Source organism: Platalea leucorodia (assembly GCF_965183815.1).
Source record: "Platalea leucorodia genome assembly, chromosome: 19".
Lineage (NCBI taxonomy): Eukaryota > Metazoa > Chordata > Aves > Pelecaniformes > Threskiornithidae > Platalea > Platalea leucorodia.
In genome coordinates this window covers 7140813-7164461 of record NC_138841.1, presented here as the reverse complement: position 1 = coordinate 7164461, position 23649 = coordinate 7140813, and the positions used below count along the sequence as shown (strand labels likewise).

General features: G+C 46.2%; 1 protein-coding gene across 2 annotated transcripts; it reads left to right on the top strand.

Annotated features, from left to right (window-relative positions):
- Positions 1–176: 176 nt before the first annotated feature.
- Positions 177–14644, top strand: LOC309599165 (tubulin alpha chain, testis-specific-like). 2 transcript variants are annotated; one of them, XM_082330386.1, is made up of 6 exons: positions 177–255; positions 4386–4608; positions 7666–7814; positions 9184–9864; positions 10111–10390; positions 11501–14644. In XM_082330386.1, the coding sequence occupies exons 1-6, from the start codon at positions 253–255 to the stop codon at positions 11584–11586; spliced, it is 1422 nt and encodes a 473-aa protein (XP_082186512.1). In that variant the 5' UTR covers positions 177–252; the 3' UTR covers positions 11587–14644. The 2 variants fall into 2 exon arrangements, with proteins under 2 accessions (XP_082186512.1, XP_082186513.1); XM_082330387.1 differs by having other exon boundaries at positions 10987–11589.
- The last annotated feature ends 9005 nt before the right edge of the window (positions 14645–23649 follow it).

The window sequence follows — 23649 nt, the reverse complement described above, 5'->3', positions numbered from 1 at the left end:
GTGCACAGCAGGGCGCATTCCACGCGGCCGCCGCCCGGGTCCGATTGGGAGAGAGGACAGTCTCGACGCGCAGGCACCCAATAGCGCCGCGAAGAGGTTACGCCTCCGAGCGAGGCATAGCCAATGAACAAGGCGCGGGAGCCAACCGCCCCGCCCCTTCCCTATATAAGGTGGGCCCGGGAAGGTCGGCCGCTTTCGAGGTGCTGCCCAGACCCGTAGGGCGTCTGTCGCTGCCCGCCGCCGGCCCGAGCCATGGTGAGCGGGGCGGCCGGGGCCGGGGGGCTCCTGGCCGGGGCAGGGGGGCTCCGGGCGCCGCTCCGCACGCCGAGGCGGTGCGGGGGGGCGGGGCGGCCCCACCCGTGCGCGGCGGGAGGCGCGGGTCCGCCCCGGCCCGCGGAGTCCGCGGCGGGGGAGGAGGGACGGGCCCCGCGCCGGAGCGTGGCCGCCGGCGGCCCCCGAGCCGCGCCGCCCCGGTGGGCCTTCGCGGTGCCGCGTCCCAAAATGGTGGCGGCTCCTCCGAGAACATGGCGGCCCGCGGCGGGGCGGCTCTCCCCGGTGGCGGCGGGACCCTCGGCCCCCGGCCGGTTCTGAGGCGGCGGCTCCCTCAGAGGTGACTCCGGCCCGGGCCCTCCGCAGCAGCGGGGAGCGGCGGCCTCTCCGCCCCCGGGCGCAGCCAGCCCCTGGGCCCCCGGAGCGGGCCGTGGCGGGGCCTCCAGCCCGCACACCGCGGTGAGGGCGGAGCTGCTGGGGTGCTCCCGCGGGTACCTGTTGAATATAAAAATGGGGGAAATAAACCTCCTTGGGGTGCGTGGGACCGGGAGTGGCAGAGGTCGGGGCCAGCGGCGGTGTGAGGTGGCTGGGGGAGGTTTCCTGGAGGACTTGGTGAGATGAAGCTGAGGTGGAGTGACCTTGCAGGTTAGGAGTCAGCCTGCGAGGGGTGTCTGCAAGGCACGGCGAAGGGCTGGGCATCGCCAAGAGGGCGGAGGGTTCGGCTGTGCAGTGCAGCAAGGGGCAGCTGTCAGCTGGGGTCGCTGGGGCAAGCGTGAGGTCCTCCTCCGTGCGGGCGTTTGCCCTGTAGATCTCTTCTTTGAAAAGAGGTTGTGGATGTCGGGCTACATGGATTTAAAAACCATAGCAGAGTGCTTCTGTAGGGTTGTGAATGCATAGGAAATATTTGTTGAACTGGAAATAGTTAGGAGAATATTGGAGGGATGTGATGTCCTTACCCTGCCATGGGGGGCCGTTTACAGTCACATTTTTTAAAATTAAGCCAACTCAAGAGTGTGAATGCAGTCCCTCACCTCTGCAAATGATGCAGTTACCCTGGAGTTTCATCCAAGTGAAACCATGTTCCTTGGTATGGTATATTGTTGAACTTGGTCTGAGCTGATGCAGCTCTTCTTATGGAATGTGGCTTTCCACCAGCTTCATGCAGATGAAGCTGTACTGAAATGCTGTGCTGGAGGCTACAAGGGCCCTAGAGCGTGACCCACCAGTACAACTGGAGGGAGCTGGGCTGCTCCAGCCTGGGAAAGAGTACAGCAAGGGGCCACCTGGTAGTGGTCTACAGCTACTGAAAGGGCAGTTATGGAAGACAAGCCAGTGCTCTTAAGCTGGAGCACATCATATAGCAAAAGGAGGCAGAGGTAATAGAGGCTCAGGCTGGGCTGGGAAAATTCTCTGGGATTTTTCACTGAAACTGGTTCTGTGCTTGAAAATAGTGTATGGAAGTGGTGAAGAGTGTTTAGTGTTAATTAAGGATTCTGTGTCCTGACTTGTGGCTTGAATACAGCACTTAACAGTACTGTCTATAGTACATATTTAAACCTTATTAACTATGAAGCTTCCATCAGTGATGTGTAAAGGCCCGGGATTGTAATGAGTGTGACAGTTGTCTCTTGCCTGTCTTTGACTTGGAGATTATACTTTTGAGGCTCAGATTTTGTTCTGTTCTTTAGTATTCTTGGTACTGTCAGACTTCTGCTGCTGTGAAAAGGCTATGCAGAGCAAAATAGGCAGTCTCTTAGTGTCTAACAAAGATTTGTGTTTCATTAAATAGCCACATACTACTTAAAAGTACTTGGTAGAGTTGCAGGAAGGTGGTTGAAAGAGACCTCTCAAAGCAGGGCTAACAGTAGCACCAGGCCAGGTTTTTGTGACTGACTTTTCTCTTGCCAAGTTTTGCAAACCACCAAGGATGGAGATCCCTTCCCACCTCTCTGGTGACCTGTTCCAGGGCTGCACCACTGCTGGGGAAGCTTTTCCTAACACCCAAACCGAATCTCCCAGCATCCTCCTAAATCTGACCTGAACCCTCCTGCAGAGCAGAGGGGAGGCTTCTTGGGGCTGTGTCCCTTTGTAGCCTGGCACATTGTTTGCCTTATTGAGGATGAGAATGCCCTGCTGAACATTCAGGATGGTTTCTGTGGTAACTCCCAGGATCTTTTCAGCTGCTTCTCAGTTAATTGCTTCTTTGTACTGATGCGGGGAGCTACTCTGCCCCAAGTGCTGAACTTTGTGCTTTGTCAAAGTAAACATGCTGTGCTTTTAACGTGGCACCTGTAGCACCTGGTCCGTGGCTGTGCTGCCCAAGTTGTACTTTCAAAGATTTACATTTTCTCTTTGGAACATGAATGATTGCTGTTTTGTGTAGTTTGAAGTAGTGGTGCTAGTTCATTTGATGCTGGAAAGCTCATGTATAGTCTGATGTCTTCCATGTGTTGCTTGACTGTGCTGGTCCCTGCATGCTTCCTTTCAGTGACCTTCCCCAGCTGCTTAGGAGCTTCAGTAACAAAGCTTGGATCACTGATAGGACCTCAGTACAGGTGAGGATCCAGACTGAAGTGGTGGTCTATTTCTACTTATATTTCTACTCTTTCTCCTCTCACTGTTAGAAGAGAGTTGCTGGCTGTCCTCCGGCTGTCCTCCTGCTTTCCTGAAAGGATGATGCGGCATAACTGATTGCTGTGGCCTGGCTTCTCTGTGATAGTGCAGCCTTGTTGGGCTGGATTCTGAAGCTGCTTTTCCTGTCGCCCTTTTTACAGTGTGTAGGTTGGCTGTCCTTTACCACTGCAGTACCTTGCCAAGCCCAGTGCTTCGGCCCGGAGAGCAATGGAGTACTGGCCTTGGAGAGGAGTAGTGTGGCAGCAGCTTTAAGTAAGGCTGGTTGCAGGGAGGATGTGGACTGCTCTTCTAAAGCTGTATATCTGAATACACAGCTTGGATGGGGAGCTGAAAAACAACAGTTCTCAGCTGTTCTGGGCTGTGGTTGAGAACAGGTGATGGGGTTTTTGGCAAATATAGGTTTTAATTTCTTGGGGTTCCCAAGGAAATTGAAAGGACTGTGCACCTGCTTTCCTGCATTGACTATTGATGTGGACTAGCCAGTTCCAGGTCCTGCTTATCCTGGAATTTCAGGGGACAAAGAGTATCATCCAATCATAGGGTCTGAACATAGTTAAATGTGACAGTTATTCAAAACTGTCCTATATGCAGGCTCTTCTGGAATGTGTTTAACTGTCACTCAAAACTAGAAGTTAAATATAAAATGCCACAGATGGACCGGGAGCTTGGTGATGGTTCCATTGTGGTTTGGCTTTTAATATTCAAAACCCTATGCTGAAATATTAAGGAAGCTGGGTTTATGCTCTGGACATCAAAGGCAGCTTGGGAATCCATAAATTGGAATGAGTAGATCCTTTTGCTGACATGGACTATTTTCCATATAGCTTAAATGAGGTAGAGTTTTGTTTAGTGTTAAGGCGCTTAATACTTTGCATACAGCAGTATGATGTGAGGCCTGATGTTCCATAGTTATGAAGTGATACTAAGGGTTTTGTTAAGCAAAGACTTTCTTACAGAATGGCAAAGTTCCCTAAAGTGATCAGGAGAATATTTTTTCTAGGTATATTAAGCAAAATGGCCCTGCATCTTGCAGAAGGATTTGCTCCCTCTGGTGGCTGTGCTTAAGTGGCTCCTGGGGTGGGAGCTCTGGGGGTGAAGTTTATCTGGACACTTAGGCCAGTGACAGGTGTAGTCATCAGTTTTTCTAAATATTCAGTGTTTGTTATGAAGAGGAGTTGGCTGAAGGATTTGGAAGAGTTGATCAAACTCTTCCTGTCTGGTTGAGGATAGGAACAACAATGAGGAATGAGTTTGTAAAAATGACAGTGCGCCGAAGGGTCTTTCTAGGTGGAGGTGGATGATGACTGAAAGAGGCTTTTGTGTTTGGTTGTATTTTGTGCCAAATGCCCCTAACACCAAGACAATAAGGCCAATGTTTTAACAGCTTTGCAGTAGGGGAGTTCAAGCTGTGTGTGCTGAATGTTTTCTAAACAAGGAAACTGCTGTTTCTGCTGAGTGATCCAATTTTTTTCTCCACACAGCGTGAGTGCATCTCAGTCCATGTTGGTCAAGCTGGTGTGCAGATCGGCAATGCATGCTGGGAGCTCTACTGCCTGGAGCATGGCATCCAGCCCAATGGTACCATGCCAAGCGATAAAACCATCGGTGGAGGCGATGATTCCTTTAACACGTTCTTCAGCGAGACTGGTGCAGGAAAACATGTTCCTCGTGCTGTGTTTGTGGACCTTGAACCAGCAGTAATAGGTAAATACAGTGACGTGTGCAAGGGACTGTAGAATGTGCTGAAGGATTTGATTTAACTTGCACATTTTCTGACCAAGGGATCCATTTCTCTAGTCCTGCAAAATGCCTGGGGGGGGTAAATTTTTACTGCATAAAGCTTGGCTGCATCTTCCTAGTGATGGAAACTATTGGCTTTATGTTCGAGACTGGTGAATATGTACTCTGGAGCTCTAAGGAATTTAAATATTACCTTCTGCCAGCCTGTGGACTTAAATGGGTCTTCTGAACATGCCTCATGCTTTTGCTACGCAAGGAACTAGTTATAACCTCAAAACAATATGGCATAACGTGTACAGCAGTCAATAGGAATGTTTTAAAAAGATGTGATATGTATCATTAAGCAGATTTCTTTTTGTACATTGGAATGATTCCTGTGCTTTCCCAAAACAATCTTCTACTCTCTGTAGCTTGAATAGTGCTTGCAGAACTTAGTCTCAATTGCTAGCCTAAATTCAGGGACTTCCAACCATGCACTTCAACTTCCTCCTGCCTTATCTTTGAATAACAATCCACTCTTATCCTGAAAATCAGTTGTATCCCAAGCTCTGGCAACACTGGCTCTTAGTGTCCAGATGTGATCCCATGCATCAGCCACTGACCAGCCCCATGTTCTGTGGCATTAGCCACACTGCCAGCCCAGGGTGAGCTCCCCTGTTTCACAAGACCCTTGTTCCATGTGTCCTGAATCTTGGTTTTGCTCTCACCAATGTGTGTGCCTGAAGTAATTCTGCTGGAGCTGGTTTTGTGGCTCTCTTGCCTTAAGTAGTGATTTGGGGCTCTCCTAGAAGAGGTGCTCTGTGTTGCCTGTGCTTGTGCAGTTGCTGTGTTTCTCCTTCTGCAATACATAGAGAGTTGGGAAGGGGAGATGAGTGAATAGGCGTAGGCTACAAACCCAAACCGTGGGTCTCTTGTAACTTATTTTCCTTGTAACACCCCAAACCACTTTCTGTGGCTAATACAGTAGACTGAACTTCTGCAGGAGGGCAGAAGGCGGTTGAGCAGGTCAAGGGTGGGAGTGCTGGACTGATAACTTTGAAATGGGCCAAAGCACCCTTGGCCATACGCTGATATCCCCAGGAGCTGTTGGCAGCTCTGACTTTCTGTTTTCTTGATCCCTATAGCTGTTGCTTCCTCTGCTGCTGGCCAGGTGGTGGCTCTCAGCAACCAGAAAAAGCTGAGAAATGAGGTGAGGGAGAGCAGGTGGCAAAGCTCTTGCCTTGCCTCTGGGGGCGAGTAGCTGGTGAGTCTTGGGACACATGGTAAAAAAGGTGGTGTTCCAGCAGTTGTTAATGATGCAAGTGTAGTATGGGGAGATGGGCAAAAGGCTGTCTTATGAAATACTTGGTAATACTAAAAAAGTTAGGGTTTTGTGTTAAAGGTTACATCATGTGCCTTTCTGGGGGCTAGCCTTCTTTTATTCCTGCCCTGCTTATTTGAAAACTATTGATCCAGTTTCCTGGCCAGGGCCAGCATGACTCTTCCCATTCATGCAGCATGCCCCTCTGCACTGCGTTTATGAAAATAACCTCTGTTGGTCATACAGCAGCTCTGTATCTGCCGTGTGCGTACACCAGGGATCCAGATCAGTGCTGCTCTTAGTGAAAGCAGCAGGACTGCTCTATGTGCACACCAGCTCTGTGGAGGTGGTAAAATACCATCAAACTTTCCACCAAGATATAGGGCAGTAACATGTCTGGGAATTCAACACAAGTGTCTTTAAAAACCTGCCGCAATAGACTTAAAACCATGAAGGATAGCATGTCCAGGGGAAAGCTTGGTTTAGATGTCCCCTCAACTCTTAAGTTCTTTATTCCAGCACACTTTCATAGCCCAGTGATTGATCCTCTTAACTCCTCAAGTTTTGTTATTTCCCCAGGACCATCTTGACTCACGTTGCCCCTACCAGTTATGTTTTTCTTTAGGTTCTATATTTTTTCCTTTTACCCATATTTCTGCTTTATAACTTGGAGTGGTAATGCAGCAAGTCTTAAACATGTATTTTGAATGGTAGGCTTCTCCAAATTGTTTTTATTTTGGTGTAGCTTGGAAATTGAGTATTGGATTGCAAACTGCAGTGGTAGCTGGTCAGTCTAAATTGGTTCAAATAGTAACTGTATTTTTAAATCTTGAATTCTACATATCTTTCTCTTGCTCACTCTTTTTCAGATTAAAAAGAATATATGCAAAGAAGCAACTTCATCTGTAATTAATAAAGCTCTTTGCTTTCCACCTGATTTTAATTAAAGGATGCAGTACTGCATTAGCATAGACCTCAAGAATGGCTTGAGCTAAACCAGAGACAAAGCTATGATGAGTGGCTTTGTACCTTTGTGGTAGGACAGAGCTTTAGCCTGCTAGATGTAAGTGCATATTTCCGCTAACTAGTGGAGATAATGACTCTAAATCATTCTCCAGATCTGTAGGTGGTGGGGGATGCTGTGTGTCCGCTTGCATGGTTTCTTTGACACAGCCATTCGTGCTGGAGCTTATAGCTCAGTCTTTGAATAACTGAATATCTCTACAAGAGCATCTCCTGTTCCTTTTTTAATGTTATTCTCTACCCTTGGCAGAAAGTACAATTAAGGGAAAAAGAAAGGGACAAGCAAGCAGTGTATGCTCTGACTGCCCACAGCTGCAGAAGCAATAAGGCAACATCCTGGAGGGCTTGGAAAATAAGGGGGAAAAGCAGTATTTCAGATGCTGATCTGCAAAGTGGGCCTTAAGTTGCCTTAAACTGTGGAAGAATGATTCTGCTGCTACAGTCCACTTTGAAATTGCTTGGGCAGGTCAAAAATTTAATCTTGGGTGTAAAATGGGACAGTTTCTTAAACAATAACTTCATTTTTCTTAGGTAGTCAACATTTAGACTGTACTAAGTATCGTGTCACCTACTGATGGGTAGAAATCAAGGTGCTTTTTATCTGTAAGGGTTTAGGTACCTTATCCTGGGCACCCTCAAGTTTGAAAAACCTGTTCTACATAGAAAGCTAACTTATAATATTCCTCTTGTCTCCCCAGATGAAGTTAGGAATGGGACATACAGGCAACTCTTTCATCCTGAACAACTGATATCTGGTAAAGAAGATGCTGCAAATAACTACGCTCGAGGTCATTACACAGTTGGGAAAGAGATAATTGATCTAGTTCTAGAGCGTATCAGGAAACTGGTAAGACTTTGCTTCACTGAAGGTTCTTAAACATCTTTCTGTATCCTGTTTTACAGGATTTGGAAATCAGGTTATCAAAAATACATAGGCCTATAAATTGTGCTTTGATTTATTCCATAGTAGAAGAATCTGTGGACTTAGTCTGCATCTGGTTTTATTCTTAGCCAGCTGAGAATGGTTGGATTATTCCTGTTGGATATGACTTTGAAGTGGCCTAAAATACTGATGAGGCACCCAAAACTTTATAGTTTCATGTTGAACTTCAGAAAGCCAGGATTAAGAATTTTGATTTGCATAGCTCCTGCTGGAACAGGATTGGTCTCTGGCTGGGGCTCTTGGAAGGAAGTTTAAATAGGAGTGTTTGCTTCTGTGGTTTAGACTTTTGTTTGCATTTCCTGCTGTTATGATTTCTGAATTTTATGGTAATAACAGTAGAAAAGCAATAAATATCAGTAAGTTGGGATGTTTCAGGCTCCCTGGTACTTAGATCATGTGGCAAATTTATGAAGATGTCAGCTTAGAAGGTTAGAGTTCTCTTTCTAGGGCTGCTAAGCATGTACTTCACCAAATCTGTGTCACAAAGGTAAGGAATTCTCATTACACAAAAAAATCCAGGGTATACCTCTGGTGCTTTAATATGGAATGAGTCTTACTGAAAAATACACCTTTTGCAGATCAAAACTGGTGTTATTCTCAACACTGGGCTGCCACCATCTCTAATTAAAGCTAAGATAAGTTTGCAGCAGGCTGTACTTTGACCTGAAAAATATGGTTGTAATTTCTCTTTACAAGCTGTTGGAAATCCCTCTCAGTCCTGGGAATCAAGCTAAGCATTGTGGGGCACTGCTTTCTGAGGACAAGGCAGTCTAATTTCTTCATCTGAGAAGACTAAATTGGAATGGCAGCGTAATACATTTTGACAGCTCACTTCCCTGAACTGAGTTACATGCTTGCAACTCTTAGAGGATTATAGCAATAGTTCTGGGACAGGGGATTGCTCCATTTTTGTGCAGGTAGAGAATGTCCGATCAGCGTAAGGGATAGACGGTCTGTAGTTCGTTGAATATTATTGCTTTTCTTGGCCATTGTTAATGGCCTTGGCCTGAGAATTGGAGGTAGGGGAAGCTTTGAGGAGGTAATTTGAAGTGGAGAGGTCACCCTCCAATAGGTAGGGGGCTTAAAATAGCCATGAATACAATGTTTTTTATGGGGCAGTTCCTTGATTATCAGTGGATGAATCAAATTCAATATTACTTTCCTGGAGCTTGAACAGTTGGTACATGTCAGAATTCAGATTGCCAGTCTTGAGCTTGTTTTGGGATTCTTGATGTCTACACGATTGCTTTAACACATGTATCTTCTCTTTCAGTCTGATCAATGCACTGGCTTGCAGGGTTTCCTGATCTTCCACAGCTTTGGGGGAGGCACTGGCTCAGGTTTTACTTCTCTGCTGATGGAGCGCCTGTCAGTTGACTATGGGAAAAAATCAAAATTGGAATTTGCCATCTACCCTGCACCCCAGGTCTCGACAGCTGTTGTTGAGCCATACAACTCCATCCTGACTACCCACACCACTCTGGAGCATTCCGACTGTGCCTTCATGGTTGACAATGAGGCCATCTATGACATTTGCCGCAGGAATCTGGACATTGAACGCCCGACCTACACCAATCTCAATCGCCTCATTGGTCAGATAGTCTCTTCCATTACTGCTTCCCTCAGATTCGATGGTGCCTTAAACGTGGATCTTACTGAATTTCAAACTAACTTGGTGCCTTACCCTCGTATCCACTTCCCGCTGGTAACATATTCCCCAATTATTTCGGCAGAGAAAGCCTATCACGAGCAGCTCTCTGTGTCCGAGATAACCAATGCTTGCTTTGAGCCCTCCAACCAGATGGTGAAGTGTGACCCCCGCCATGGCAAGTACATGGCCTGTTGTATGCTGTATCGTGGGGACGTTGTCCCCAAGGATGTCAACGCCGCTATTGCTGCTATCAAAACCAAGCGCACAATCCAGTTTGTGGACTGGTGCCCTACTGGTTTTAAGGCAAGTCTCAGTTCCATCGTGATTTTTTTAAGACTTCTCATTCACTGTCATGGGCTTATGAAGTATATTTTCTTGTTAAGGTGTTCTGTAGGTACCTGATTTGTATTTTGAGAAATGGAGGCTTAAGTTCTTCTACAGAGCTGTTTTCTCGGGAGTGAAACATGTTACTAGCTGTCTGACTTCTTTGTAGCATTTCGCAGGGGCTACAATCAAAGAAACTCACGGTCTTTTCTGCTTTTCATGTAGGTTGGGATCAATTACCAGCCACCGACAGTGGTTCCTGGTGGCGACCTGGCCAAAGTCCAGCGGGCAGTGTGCATGCTGAGCAACACTACAGCCATTGCTGAGGCATGGGCTCGTCTAGACCACAAGTTCGATCTGATGTATGCCAAACGTGCCTTTGTTCACTGGTATGTCGGAGAAGGGATGGAGGAGGGGGAGTTCTCGGAGGCCCGGGAAGACTTGGCTGCACTTGAGAAAGATTATGAAGAAGTGGGCACAGACTCGATGGATGGAGAAGATGAAGGTGAAGAATATTAAATACAACAAAAGTGAATTGCAAGTCTTTGCCATTTTACTGCCTCTTCAGTAGCGATGTAAATCATGTCAAATAATTGGAATAAACTTCTTTAATTGAGACATTTGGTAGTGTCCAAACACTATGTACATTCATTAACTATATGCAAGTAGTCAGTAGTCCAGGAGATGGAATTTCTTTCTGAGAAAGATAGCTGAATAAAATAATCATGCTATAGTTAGATGAATTCTTGTCCTTAAGGCATTGCTATTTCAAGAGCTAATAGTGCATATTTTCCCCTAGAATATGACTAGAATGTGTCTGAGCTTTTGCTGGAAGATTAGTTAGCTACATTTTTTCAAGGCTCTAAAGCTGGTGTCACAAGAGGCAACAGGAACTTAACTTGTATTACCCTTAAGAAAAGATGCAACACCTTTAAAACCAAAGGCTGTTTGAGTTAGTTTTCTCCTACACTTAGACTTAACGTGGGCCAGTAACTTAGAGATGCTGTAACCTGGAAGGGTGTGCCACAGCATGAGGAACCTGCTGCTTCTCTGTCAGAACCTGTGTGGTTGTCATCCTGGTGTTGCTTTGTCCTCCCACAGAAGGAACTGCCGTCCCTGCCTGCCAGCTTTCTGTGGAGTCAGCCTTTTGCCTGAAGCTGTCTGGAGCAAAATCTCTGGGTTAAATGCTAGGTTTCCCTAAAACTAATTCGTTTGCAGAAGTCACTAGTCCATGGGTTTGGATATGCAAATCGCCATCCTTCTGCCTTCCATGTAAGCTGATGTAACAGGAGAGGATTTTGGTAATCAGGTTATCTTCAGATGTGGCCAGCCTCTGCCTGAAACCTCCATGGTCTGGGCGGGGGCCTGGGGACACAGGGCAGTGATCCACAAACCACATAACCTGACTGTTCCGAACTCTGTCTTGGAGCTGGGTGACTCCGAGGAATCTCTCCCACAGAAGTAGCAAAGGTGGAACAGGCAAATATGTTAAGATGACGATTGAATACTGAATGTGATTGTACGATACCAAAGTCTGACTCCCAGACTAGATTTGAGCTGGAGAATTCCTCCCTGTCCTATTTCAACCTTATTTATATTCCTTCTGATTTAATAGTGGAGCACGATTCAGGGCAAGCCTTGAAGCCTGTGTTAGATGAAGATGCGCATACCTGCTCGGCAGGAGTCTCAGCGGTGGTATGAGAAGTGCCTTAACTTCCGTCTGTATGGGAAGCACAGTACTCGGGTAATGCTGCAGTATTTGACATCAACTCAGAGTGGGAATCTTTCCCTACGCTCAGTTTTAACTGTGACTTGGGTCTGCTTCTTCTTTTAGATGAGGGTATCGCTTTTAACTTAGAATAGCAGGCTGCTGCTGTTGATGAAGGGCTGACAGAATAGCCTGCTCTGCAAGGGCTGACCAGTAATTTGCTTTAGACTGAAAACCTGTTGTCCTGAGTTACTGTGTTTGTGTTCTTGCAGCCATTGGGTTGAGTCAATCTGATTTGAAATTAATCAAACTTATTGGAGATGGGAGTTACCGATTTTATATAGATGGGGAGAACAATCTTCAGGCTTTATAACCTAGATGAGTGCCTCAGACTGTCTTGTCGGCCGTGGTCTGGTGCAGAATATACAGATGCTGTGTAAATCGTACCTCCTGCCATTCAGCATAGCTGAGCGTGTCTGTAGCTTCAGCGAGTTTCTCGTTTGCTTTTGCTTGTGTTTTTATGTTCTAGGGTAGACATAAGTGTAGAGGATTTCAGGTCCTGTTGACTAACTTATTTTCCTACTTACCGGATGATTAAGCAAATAAGCTGGCAGAACCCGAGAGACAGTTGCACTCATTGCGAGTCAGATCGACTTCATTGCAGTGCATGCATTCAGATTTTTAATGTAATGGCAGTGCCCACAAGAGGAATATGCAAAGGGCTGTTTCATGCCTTGCAGGTGTCTAGATCTTTGGTGTGAAATCTTGTACTACTAGCAGATCATGAAGAATGCTGTGTGGCCGCAAGTGCCACCACCATTTTCTTTGAAAGTTATGTGTATCGGGGGTTGTGTAGGACTGGATTTCTGAACTGGTTTTCAGTGTGATCTTTTAGCAATGATTTGGCTCTTCTATCTGGGATTCTTCATGTCCTTATTTGAGGCTGGCATGCTCTGTTTCCAGGTGATAGTCTGGGTTTTTTACTGTACATGTGGATTACCCTTATTTAGAACGCTGCTACTTACGTGATGGGAATTGGCTTGCAGTGTGTCAGTGGTTTATCTGGGCATGTACAAGGATGAGTCTGTGCAGGGCACAGCATCCTTGTGAAAGGCTTGTGCATATTGAATGCCGAGCTCTTTGAAAAACCTGGACTGACTAGGGAATCTCATTGAATGTAGGCATGAGATTTGAGATGCATTATGCTTTCAATTTTTAAAAATAACATGGAATGCTACTTGGAAAAGATGGTAGGCTGAAACATGACAAGTATCCACTGGCGGAAGGTTTGACAAGAGGTGCTATGTCACTTGTTAGCCATTGGACTGATGTGGAAAATATATTATACATTCTCAGCCTACACCACGCTCAAATTTTCTTTATATTAGTGTTAAGAAACACTGTTGCGTTAGCTAGTGGGCAGTTAGCTCTCAGTGTAGGCATCTGCATAGTGAGCTAAGATAAGGTAGTGTTTTTCTCAGATAAGAAGCCAAGATAATTACAGCAGGAAAATCCTGCTAAAACTGCTCTTGCTTCAGCTAGCTGCAGAAATCCTTAAACATGTTCTAATTACTAGCTGTGTGGTTGAATTAACAAATGGGTGGTTCTTCTGTTTCCTGAAATGGAGAGGAGATCCTGTACTGAATTAAAATTTGAGTGTAAGAGTGAATACCTGAAACTTGCAGATGTTAAGATTAGCTGTCACTTAAAAGAAAATGTGTGCTTTGTGCTCTGTTGAAAGTCTTTATTTAATTCCAAACTTCAAATTCGCGTTTTCTTTGGTAAGAAATCCCCATACTCCTGCTTTGAAAAGTCATGGGCCTATCTGCACTGGCAGAAGTGCAGGCCTTATCTAGTGGTAACTAAATATATCTTTACCTGTGTGGTGACACAGCTTTCTCCAGTGTTGAGATTGGCAATTAATAGCTATCACCTGATACAGAATAACTTCTGTGACTCATTAAGTGGAGGAGGAGGAGGAGGAAGTGAGCTGGAGCCTGTGGCGGGTTGCTGTGAACTTTGTTGTAAATTGCTGGTCTTATCTCCGAGATCTGTTCCGAGATGGTTCTGGTGCCATTCCAGGGGAACGCAGTGCAGCAGAATCTGATTTCCACCCACTCTGCCCTCTGAATAAGCAATATGAATACCTTTTAATGTGCTAATGTCTATATTATATATATAATTATGTACATTTCTAATTTCTATAGTAAGCATGCCACAGTGTAATTGTGTGATAAAGATCTCCGTCTGTTCTAGCTTTATGGACAGTATAGGTAATGTAAGCAGACAACTGCACATGCTGCCACCTTCTTCCTGCAGAGCAAATCTTTCTCAAATAAAATTCAGAAAGGGCTTTGCTTTTGTGCCTCAGATGCTTCGAACCCTGTCAGATAACATTCACCCCAGCAGCCTGCTGCTGAAAAGCATGAGCCTGTTTAGGAGAACATAGCTCTTTGGAGTTAGAATTGGTGAGATTTTAATTGAAAGTGAATAAGTAAAGAAACAATAGGGTGACTCCATTCTTCTGGTGGAAGAAGTAGTGGTAAGAGTGCAGATTATACTGCTCTTAGCAGTGTTTTAGGAAAATACAAAGCTTTATCTGAAAAAAAAATGGATAACATGATTTGGTATTACACATTCTCTGGCTTTACCTTCTGCCTTTCTCCACAGTGTAATAATGAGGAGTCAGATCAACGTCTTGTGGGCAGTTCAGAGTGATTTCTTGTGAGATTTTTGAGGGATTAGTAAAAAAGCGAAGGGAATAGCAGTGTCAATTCATTACTTTGTCAATATGCTGCTGTAAACGTGCATGGAGTTTTTGCTTGCCTTGTCCCAAGCCTTCAGCCTCGCGAGGCCTTCTGTTGCCGCACGGCTTCCACTCCGGCAAGTTCTCTAAGAGAAGGAAGATGTCATTCTGTGCTCGGCTCTGTGCTGGTCAGTCAGATCTGCATGAACGCTGTAACAGGGGAGATCCTGACATCTGAAATACGATGCTGCTAATGTGCTACCCCGTGCCATTCTCTTCTGATGTTTTTAAATGCCTGTATTTCTGCCGAATAAAACTTTGTTTGCCTTTGCACAAGGTCATGTTTTCCTTTATGTAGGAGATGCTTCACAGAAGCAAAACTGCAGTTGTCGCTATTTATAATGCAGAGCTATTTTAATGTAATGGGATGGCTTTTTCAGTTTCCTTGCTGAAGTATTGTAACAACCTAAGATTCAAATTATTTTGCAGATTTTTGTTAATGCATTTGTGCCTTTGAATTTATTTCTTTTACAAGCCTTAAGTTTGGGAAGAAAAATCAGCCAGGGTACTAAATTTAGAGGTACCACATCTTGTATAGGAACTGTGAATGACCAGGGGTTGGGGAAGTGTAATCGAGGCTCCTGTCGGGAAGAAATACTGGATTAGGTGACTCCTGATCTCATCAGTTCTTATGTCATGTTTATAAGGAATTACTTCAAAAGAAAAGATGTTTTTTATTCGAACTCTGAAGACAGGGACTGGGCTTATGAACAAATTTGGCAGTAAAGAGCTGAAGAACCATTTTCCGTCATATTGCAGGACTCCACTGGAAAAGCTGTAGGGATTTTCTGTGTGTATTGGCAGGGCGATAATGATTAATCCCGTCCTTCTGCCTTGGTCTGAACTAGAGGGAGGACTATGTAACTTCCAGACTGTGCAAAGACTTTGATCTACAGATTTCTCCTACAAGTCAGGCGAGAGGATTAAAGGTTTGTAGTCTCAACTGGCTGTTAATGGAGAGGAGGAACGAGAGCGTGATGAAGTGGGAGAAATTACATTGCTGTGAAGGTATTGTAGGTGCTGGCTGACAAGAGGCTGAGAAATACCAGGAGACTAAAAAAAAAAAAAAAAAAAAAAGAAAAAAGGGTAAGAGTCAGAGGAGTGGTGCTTTCTGTGGAGCTTTTCAATGAATTGGGTTAAGATAAAACCCAGCCTCTTCATCTCTCTGATGCTGTGTGCCTGTCCAGTGGCTTTCTGAAGACCTGCTTTCCATGGCCAGCTTCATGTGACATGAAACACATTAACTTGTTTAAAGATATTCTTAGTTCTTGTGATGCTGTCTTGATTCCTTGGGGATTTGTAAAACTTCCAGTCATTTTTCAGGAGCGTGTTTCACAGTTTGTCTGCAGCGTTGTTTTGGTTGCCCTGGTCTGTGTCAGGAGCTTGAAGTACAGGGTCATGAGAAGTTGAATTTAACTTTTCAAATGCTTACTAGAAAACAACGGCTGTAAATACGAAGTGTGAGGGTCTAGAAAACATTCCAGAAACATTTACTAAATACTTTTTCTAATATTTAACATAGATTGTTAGAAATGCAGGAAGACTTAGGAAGACTTAAGTGAATTACTTGTTCTGAGCAAGGATGTGCACCTTAGTCCCTTTAAAACGAAGTGCTCCAGCCCGCTGGATGAGCTCGGTTCTGCTGGAAGGTCTATCCCAGGCTTCCTCTGGGATACCAGTAAGTGTGAGTGGTGTCTCAGTTTTGGCCCAATATGTGCAACAGTAATTGTGGTATGTCAACCGCAAAACTGAGTGGGTTTTGAGGCTGAGGGAAGAACAAGCCTTTGTGGGTTTCAAAAAGTGGGAAGGGAGTTCTGGTCATCGGCAGGAATATTTAAATTCACTTAAGATCAGGACTGGAGATCAGATGGTGATGGAGAAGGTGAAAAAAAAAAATTTCAAGACAACTTCACAGGCTGGAGTTTGTCCATATGGATACAATCAGCTCCAGAAAGGCTGTCCCAAATGTGTTGCATTAGTACTGGTTAGGTGTTTCTCCCACTTCAGCTTTGTTACCTTTTGGAGGTGATGGGTGATGTTTAACTGCTACTATGCTGTGCTGAGGGCCTGTTTACAACTCTTCCTAAAGACCTGCAATTCTTTTATCCCTGAATATTTTAGGATTGAAATAGTGAGATGCTATTGCTGGTCTCTATTTGCATACTGCTGCTTCAGCATCAGTCAGCTCTGCTACTCAGGCAGTTCGTTGAACAGAGATCAGTGAAGGAGATAGTTAGGCAGTTTGCAACTCTGCTAAACTCTGTGCCGTATGTTTGGTGGGTAAGATTCATTTTTGTCAAACATTAGACCTGAAAGTGCGTTACCTATAGTCTGAGCAAGGTGCGCTAGGATTCTTCTGCAATAGCAAGGGGATGAGGGGAACGAAGATAACAGGAATGGGGGGCTCTTTCTCTCCATTCTGGATGGTGAGGTTGGAGTTAAGTGAGTGTCAAGTCCAGGACTATGCATTTAACTTCGAGAGACTTGAACTGGGACAAATCCCTCTGTCCAGTATGGCTCAAACTTCCCGAGGAGCTGTTCTTGCCCTGCGTGTTTAACCTGTCATTTCTGTGAGTGTCTCTGACAACAGCTGCTCGGAGGTTACTGGCTGTCGGTGTTCAAGTTCCTTTTTCAGAGGCGGCTGCCGTGAGTGGCTTGTTGCAGTGCTTCCAATTCGGGATGAATTCCAAGCCGTGTTCCCCAAGAAGGCCGCCGAAACCTTCAGCATCTTCCTGTTACTTTTTCTTTTGTTAGAGCTCTATGGCTGCAACTCTCAAATGCATTTCATAGTCTTACATCATTACCACTTGCAAAAGCTAGTTTTCAGTTGGTTATGCTGAGAGTGGAGATCTTTGTGGCTTTTCAGTTATTTCAAAATGCAGTTTGTAGAACCTGCCTCGGGTGAAGGCTGCTGGTATGCCTGGTTTCAAAGAGATGCTAATGTACCATTTTGAGCCTGGCATTGTTTTCCAGCAGATCTGGAGTTGATCTTGTGCAGTTCTGCACAAGTTGTCCAAGCTATGGCCTGTGCAGAGTTACTTGCAGTTTTACGTCTGTAGCCGCTGTTAAACCAGCGTAACTGCTGGCTGTTGCTGTCCCAGTCCTCCCTCTTTTCTCGCCCATGCTATCGTGGTTTTGTTCTTGCACTGCCTCTGGCACTAAGTTTTGTGTTAAATTGGCAAGAAAACTTAGCCCTTGTTGGGAGAAGGGCACGGTTTTCTCTTGCTGTCATGAACTAGGGTGGCTCAGTGTGGGATCAGCTGGGTGCCGGAGCGGGGAAGCGTGGGGTACCCGGGCCAGCTATAGCTGCTCTCGGCCCACGGGCTCGGCTGTTCTCTGCTGACTGGGACAAAATGGTTTCTGCCTTTGTTCTTCCCAACTTATATGGAGTATTTATGTGGAAGGCAAAACCATGTGCATGTATGTATGGAAGTGTCCCAGTCACGTCTCGGAGTACGTTATAGAACAGTTTCTGCCATTGTCCACAAATGCTTTTGAAAATGGTGTTAATGCCTTGCAGTAAGCACATATGGCGCCCAGAAATGGAGGGTTTCCTTTTCCCTGGCTTCCCTCGTAATTCAAGCAACAGTTACTGGCAGTTCTATGCAAAGTACTCTTCTGTTTCTTGTTGTACTTTTTGCTGTGTGTTTAGTGTTTATCTTCCTCTCTGTGTTTTCAAATTCTGTGTCTGTTTCTTTACTTGTTCACTGCTGTTGCAGATATCAACAGCGTGTTTAAGTTCCAGCCTTGTCTCTTACAGCATATGTGTGCTGGCTTCATTATCTTCACTGCCTACAAGTATTTTAGTGTCTAGTACGTGTCTGCATGTGTTAGATCTGCCTGATGAGGCTGAGTGGGGCAGCTTGACTGCAGATTTAGACCTTGTTTACTTTTGGGTAGATGTATTAAATACTCCTACATGTTTATTGCAGACACTTCTCTAAAGCACCTATGTGCTGATACACCCATTTTTGCTAATTGTTGGTGCTGGCAGATCAAGAGCAATCCTTACTGTTGTGCTTGTGGTCACTAGAAAGCTTTTCTTGTTCGGTCTTGTACTTCCTTGTGAAAGATGCTCTAAATTCTGTTGGAGATTTTGAAACTTTTACATCGCCTTCATCAGATGTTTGTCGTTCCAGGTATGAACACAATAAACCAGGCTTCCTTTGCAAAAATCCCTCCGAACTCGGTGCATTTTGAGGGCCCGATTTCTGTTTATTTTGGTAGTCTGTTGATGGTGGAGCTCCTAAATTCTTTCCATCACCAGGGTGTTTAATCACATCCTTTCCCCTTTGAATGCCTTCTGGCTCCCCAGCTGGTTTTAAGCCTGTGTGCCACCTACCAGATTCGGTATCAGTCTGCCTCGAATGATTCATGCGGTTTCTTACCACCTTTGCTTTGCTAACATTGTCACCTTTGTCATCAGTATCGTCTGAAATATTTTCTCTGCCTTAATTCACGTAGCTCTTACACGTTCTCCAATCCACACCTATTTCTGCATGTTTTAATCCCTTCTAGAAGCAGTTTTTCCATGGCTTTTCATCAGTGAATGACAGTGGTTTAAAAAACAACCTTATGTTCTGACTCCTTGTCTGTTCAGGCTTGGACTGTACATTTTTAGTGTATTTTAAGTGACCCACAAGGGCTTAGATGACTTTGTCGTTTGATACCTGGATAGCAGCTTGTGGAGGGTTCGGGTAGTATCTGCATATTTGAAGCAGGCACGTAAATCCATCCTGACTGCAGCAGCGGGTTAGCCAAGCACAGGGATCCCCGGAGTCCCGGGCTATCGCACAAGCTAACGAAGTCTCCTTGTCGCCTCTTTAACGTTACCCTTTATATGTCTAAAAGCGAGTGAATCCTGGCGCATATGTCTGGGCAGTCGTGGGGGATTCCAGCTGCAGCAGAGGCAGGAAGCTTGACGAGGAACAAGATTTGTTGATTAAACACTTTCTGCAAAACCAGCTTCCCTCCTTGCCTGAGCCTGTGCAGCGTCGCTGGGTTGCGGAGAGGAGGGCAGTGGGTTTATCTGGGGCAGTGCAATGTGTCACCGCTTTGTGACAGCAGCCTTCGCAGGACTGGCAGAAAGTGCAGTCTTCTCCGAGTGGGGTTTTTCTTTTTTAGTGCTGCTTCTGCTCACCCTGTGCAGAAACCACAGCTGAGTTCAGACACTTTGGGGGGAAGAGTTGTGATGGTGCTTTCTGTTTCGCTGCAGCCAAGGGGTTAGGGGTGGAGAAGCTGCGTCTTCATTTCTGAAATAGTTTTTCTAAGAAAGAGATATGCTTTGTGGTTTTATGCATCATGGCAAGTTGTATTTGCCAGGTTGCTCTGTTGTGCTCCTGGGGCTTCGTAGCGGGGTTCGCTTTCCCAAGCATCGAGGCCTGGAGCTGAACTGCTCACCCAAGGCTCCCTACGCAGTCCGTGCGGAGAAGCGAGGGGGTTTTACAGTGAGGGTACTCCGACCTATTTTAGACACCTGCTTTAAGATAATGAACCTTAAAGCCTCGCCCTCGCTGAGTGTCTGAGTGCTCTGCTGATGACTGGTCCCTTGTCAGCCTCCACACTTAACCAGAAGAATCCCACCCTCTGGGATCCCATCCATCCCACCTGCCTGGGAGCAGAGGGTGTCCCACGCTGCTGCCGTTTGCTGTTAGCGTGCTGAAGAGCAAGGTACAACCCGAACGTGTTGAGGGTGAGTCAGCAGCCGCCCGAGAGCAAAGTGAGGCGTGTGAAAGAGCACCTCAGCTCTGCCTTTCCAGTGCTTCCTATGGTTGTGGTTTGCTTATCCTTGTTCTTCTGGCAAGGATTTGGAGTAAGACTTTGTTCACCCTTTAATAGTAGCTAATGATAGGGTATGGGACTTAAAGAATTTTACTAATAAAAGTAATGCTGAAGGCAATTGCACAACTGCGGAGGACTTTCCATATTTGAGTCCTCCACATGCTTCCCAGCTGTTTTTACCTGCCTATTGACACAGTCCCCGCCGGCGCAGCTGTGGGACTTCCGTCGGCGGCCGGCTCCCTTCTAGCCCACAAAGGAGGCTCAGATTTCCTGCCTGCCCCTTCAGCGTGGCCCCTCGGCGTGCCTTCCTGTAGCTGACATCTTCAGCATGAAGAGCTAAGAGCTGGTGGTGCTTCTTAGGCTTCCCCAGAGCGCAGAAGGCATCGTAGAGACACGGAGCAGGCGAGTTAACCACGCAGGGCAGGGCAGTGGCATGGAGCGCAGCTTCTGGAAGGAAGGTGAAAAAGCACCAGGGCACCGATGTATTTAAACCAATGTTTCTTTTGTAGCCAAAGTTGCCAGCAAAGTACCTAATTCTCCATCTAAATGCTTCTGCTGAGACTCAATTGTCCAGGACACAATGTGAGACAAACAGTCTGGGTACCCAGCATCAAAGCGAGAGTCAGTACGATGTCTGTGAGCGGGAAGCTATGCTTCAAGTGTCCATAGCCCGTTGTATCCGGAGTACTCCGTGTTCCGAACCGGGACCCTGAGACTGCAGCAGCTCTATGCTAATAGCCCTTTTTCTCAAGGACTGACATGCATCAGCATCTCTGGGAGCAGATGGCTTTCTCGAAGATGTAAAACCCTTCTCTAGCCTTGGTGATGAAACTCAAACTGCTTTGCAGGTTTGTACAGGCTGCTGGTTTGCCCAGGAAAACTGGTTTGGTTTGATCCGCCATGGATTCTGCTTACTAAATCTGTTTGTTCCCAGGAACCTATTTTCTTTAAAGAGCTGAGAGGCTCAGCATATTTCCTTCCCTGCCCTGTATTGTGATCATCTAAACACGTAGTATTTTAATTAGGCCAAACTCTCTGCTGATGAAATGAGTGCTTTGACTTCAATGGAGTTTCACTTATCTTTGACTTATAAAAAACCTGGCTGTAAGCTCCATATGTGGTGCTGATCGTCTCTGGACATGGTAGTCTAAAATGTGGACTCTCATGGGCAGGGGCTCCTCCAGCTTGCTTCTAGGTAACTCTGGAGCAAAGGCTGTGTACTATTAGTGTCTTTTCTTAAGTATAGCTCATTGCGGAGCCTCTGGCAGCAGTTTGGGTAGCCTTTTCAGTGTCCAAAGTGTGGATATCTTCTGTCTGCTTGGAGGCCCGGGGGTATGGTCTTTCCTAAAGCTCATCTCGGCGTTCCTGTTGTCCCAGGCCGGTGCAGGCAGCACTCGGTGGATGCCAGAGGAGGAGCTGGCTGCTGTGCTACCAGCTTAAACTGAGTGGACTCCAGGCCGCCAGGATGAAAGGTTCCCTCTCCTGACCGAGGCCCTGCTTCTCGCTAGCAGCTCCCTTCGTGACCGCCTGTTCTTAGCACTGGACTCAACGGCTCTGTGTGCCTGGAAAGAGATGGGATGTGATTCACAGTTACCAAGTATCAGTCTGAATTAATGCTGACTTAACTGGAATTACTCTGTTTGAACTGGTACTCAGCCTTTGTCTGAAAAGGAAAGGGTGCCTAGGATAGCATGGGCATGTACATAAAATGGGGAAAAATTAATCTTTTTTTTTTTTTTCAGTGTCTGAGTCAGGTCTCTAAACCCAGGCAAGTCAATAGGGGCTTTATGAACAAGGTGCTCCAGACAGGTGATGGCTGGTGCCCAAGAGTGGAGGGGAGGCTTGCACCTATAGGAGAGTTCACATGATGGTTCCCATCCAACAAAACACAAACTAGGATTAGCTAAATAGCCCTACAGGTTGATGGGGCTTCCTGCAAACAAATGGTATGTGAAGAAGGCTGTGCGGAGGCAGGAGGTAAAGGGACACTTGGTGTGCAGGACTCTGGGTGGATCCTCTATACAGAGCTCACAACTAGGCTCAGGCCAAGGCACAGCTGAGTGAGGATGGAGGAATTGCCAGGGAGAAACCCCTGACGCAGTCGGGAGTGCTCGCCTTCCCTCCGGTCAGGAGCCTCGACGGTCCTCACCTCGGGCCACCCCGATCCCTTGTTTCTTCTTGTCCCTGCCAGGACAGCAGCTGCCGTGTCTCTTGGGTGTAATACTGAATTGCTGCAAATTCTGCTCCCTGGGAACAAATACAACAGGCTTGAAGAAAGCCTGTCTAATAAAAGGTTTTAATTAATGACAGTCAACTGAACCATGAAGAAGGAATGTCTGTGCTCTCATTTCAGCTGAGTGAAATCTGCTTTCCTTTCTGCAGTGTGTGCTTCTGCAGTACTTGGGGAATTCATCCCAGAATCCAGAGGCACTGATTTCTCAGCCAGACGGTACTGTGCCACGCTAATCCCCCGAATACAACAAACACTGCAGATGTCGCAGCAGAAGGAGGATACAAGAGAAGGCAGCGTGCAAAAATACACGTTTGTGGTGATGAAGCATTTGCATTAGCAGGTGGAAGGACGAGTAGGATGCCCGATGGGGTACGGAGACCCTCCAGGGCTTACTGCTCACCTTAAATCTCCATCTTATCCAGACCTGAGCTGCTTCACCCTCCCTTCAAGGCACCTGCTTTCTATCCTTGGGTCATCTCTTGATCTCCCTGCTCTGCTTGCCCTTAGATCTCTGTAACAAGTGCTTTTTTGTCCTCTGTCAGAACTTCCAAGGTGAAGCACCTGTGTTGTCAGTGGTCTTCCCTCAGAGTCCCATGGGAGGCCTCTGTACGTGGCTGTATCAGCAGAAATGGTCCTGCTAAACGTGGTCCCTCCAGCTCTGATGGAACAAGTCCTCGGGGAGTCATTACCAAAAGACTGTTTGCTGTACACCAGAAACCACCGGTATTTAAGCATCCTTGAAACTCTTGGGGAAAATGGCAGGCCCAAAGTCACAAAAGTAATGTTGCTCAAAGTGTTCTGTGCCGGGGACCCTGGAGTTTTGCATGGGATGCAGAGCAGCTGTTCTATGGGGATTAAAACTAAGGATTAAAACTAAGCCTAGTTTTCTCTCCAGATTGTGGCATTAGGCGATTTGTACTGGAGGTTCCCTTGGTGCAAAATGAAAGTATAAAGCAGATAGGGTGTATTTTACATCTATGGTTTAAGATTTCTGCCTAAACTTGATGCTGCTTCTGTACAAGTGGCTTCATGGACTTCTGTCAGCTGTAGATAAAATTCACCAAAGCAAATGGCGGGAGCCTCTCCCCAGAGCTCAGGGAGGCCTGGGATGCTCCCGAGGGCCGAGGTCTCTCCAGGGCTCGGAGAATGGAGCCTGGCTACGGCCCTGCAGCCTGAGCAGGGTCTGACTCCCGGGACCGGCGCCTCCCTGTAAGGGTGAGGCTTTCAGAGGAGCTC

What these genes read in the sequence shown, in the direction of transcription:
- LOC309599165 (XM_082330386.1), top strand. An exon ending in TAGAGCGTATCAGGAAACTG is followed by an intron (nt 7,815 to 9,183) that starts GTAAGACTTTGC and finishes CTTCTCTTTCAG; the next exon opens with TCTGATCAATGCACTGGCTT. An exon ending in GATGGATGGAGAAGATGAAG is followed by an intron (nt 10,391 to 11,500) that starts GTGAAGAATATT and finishes CTGATTTAATAG; the next exon opens with TGGAGCACGATTCAGGGCAA.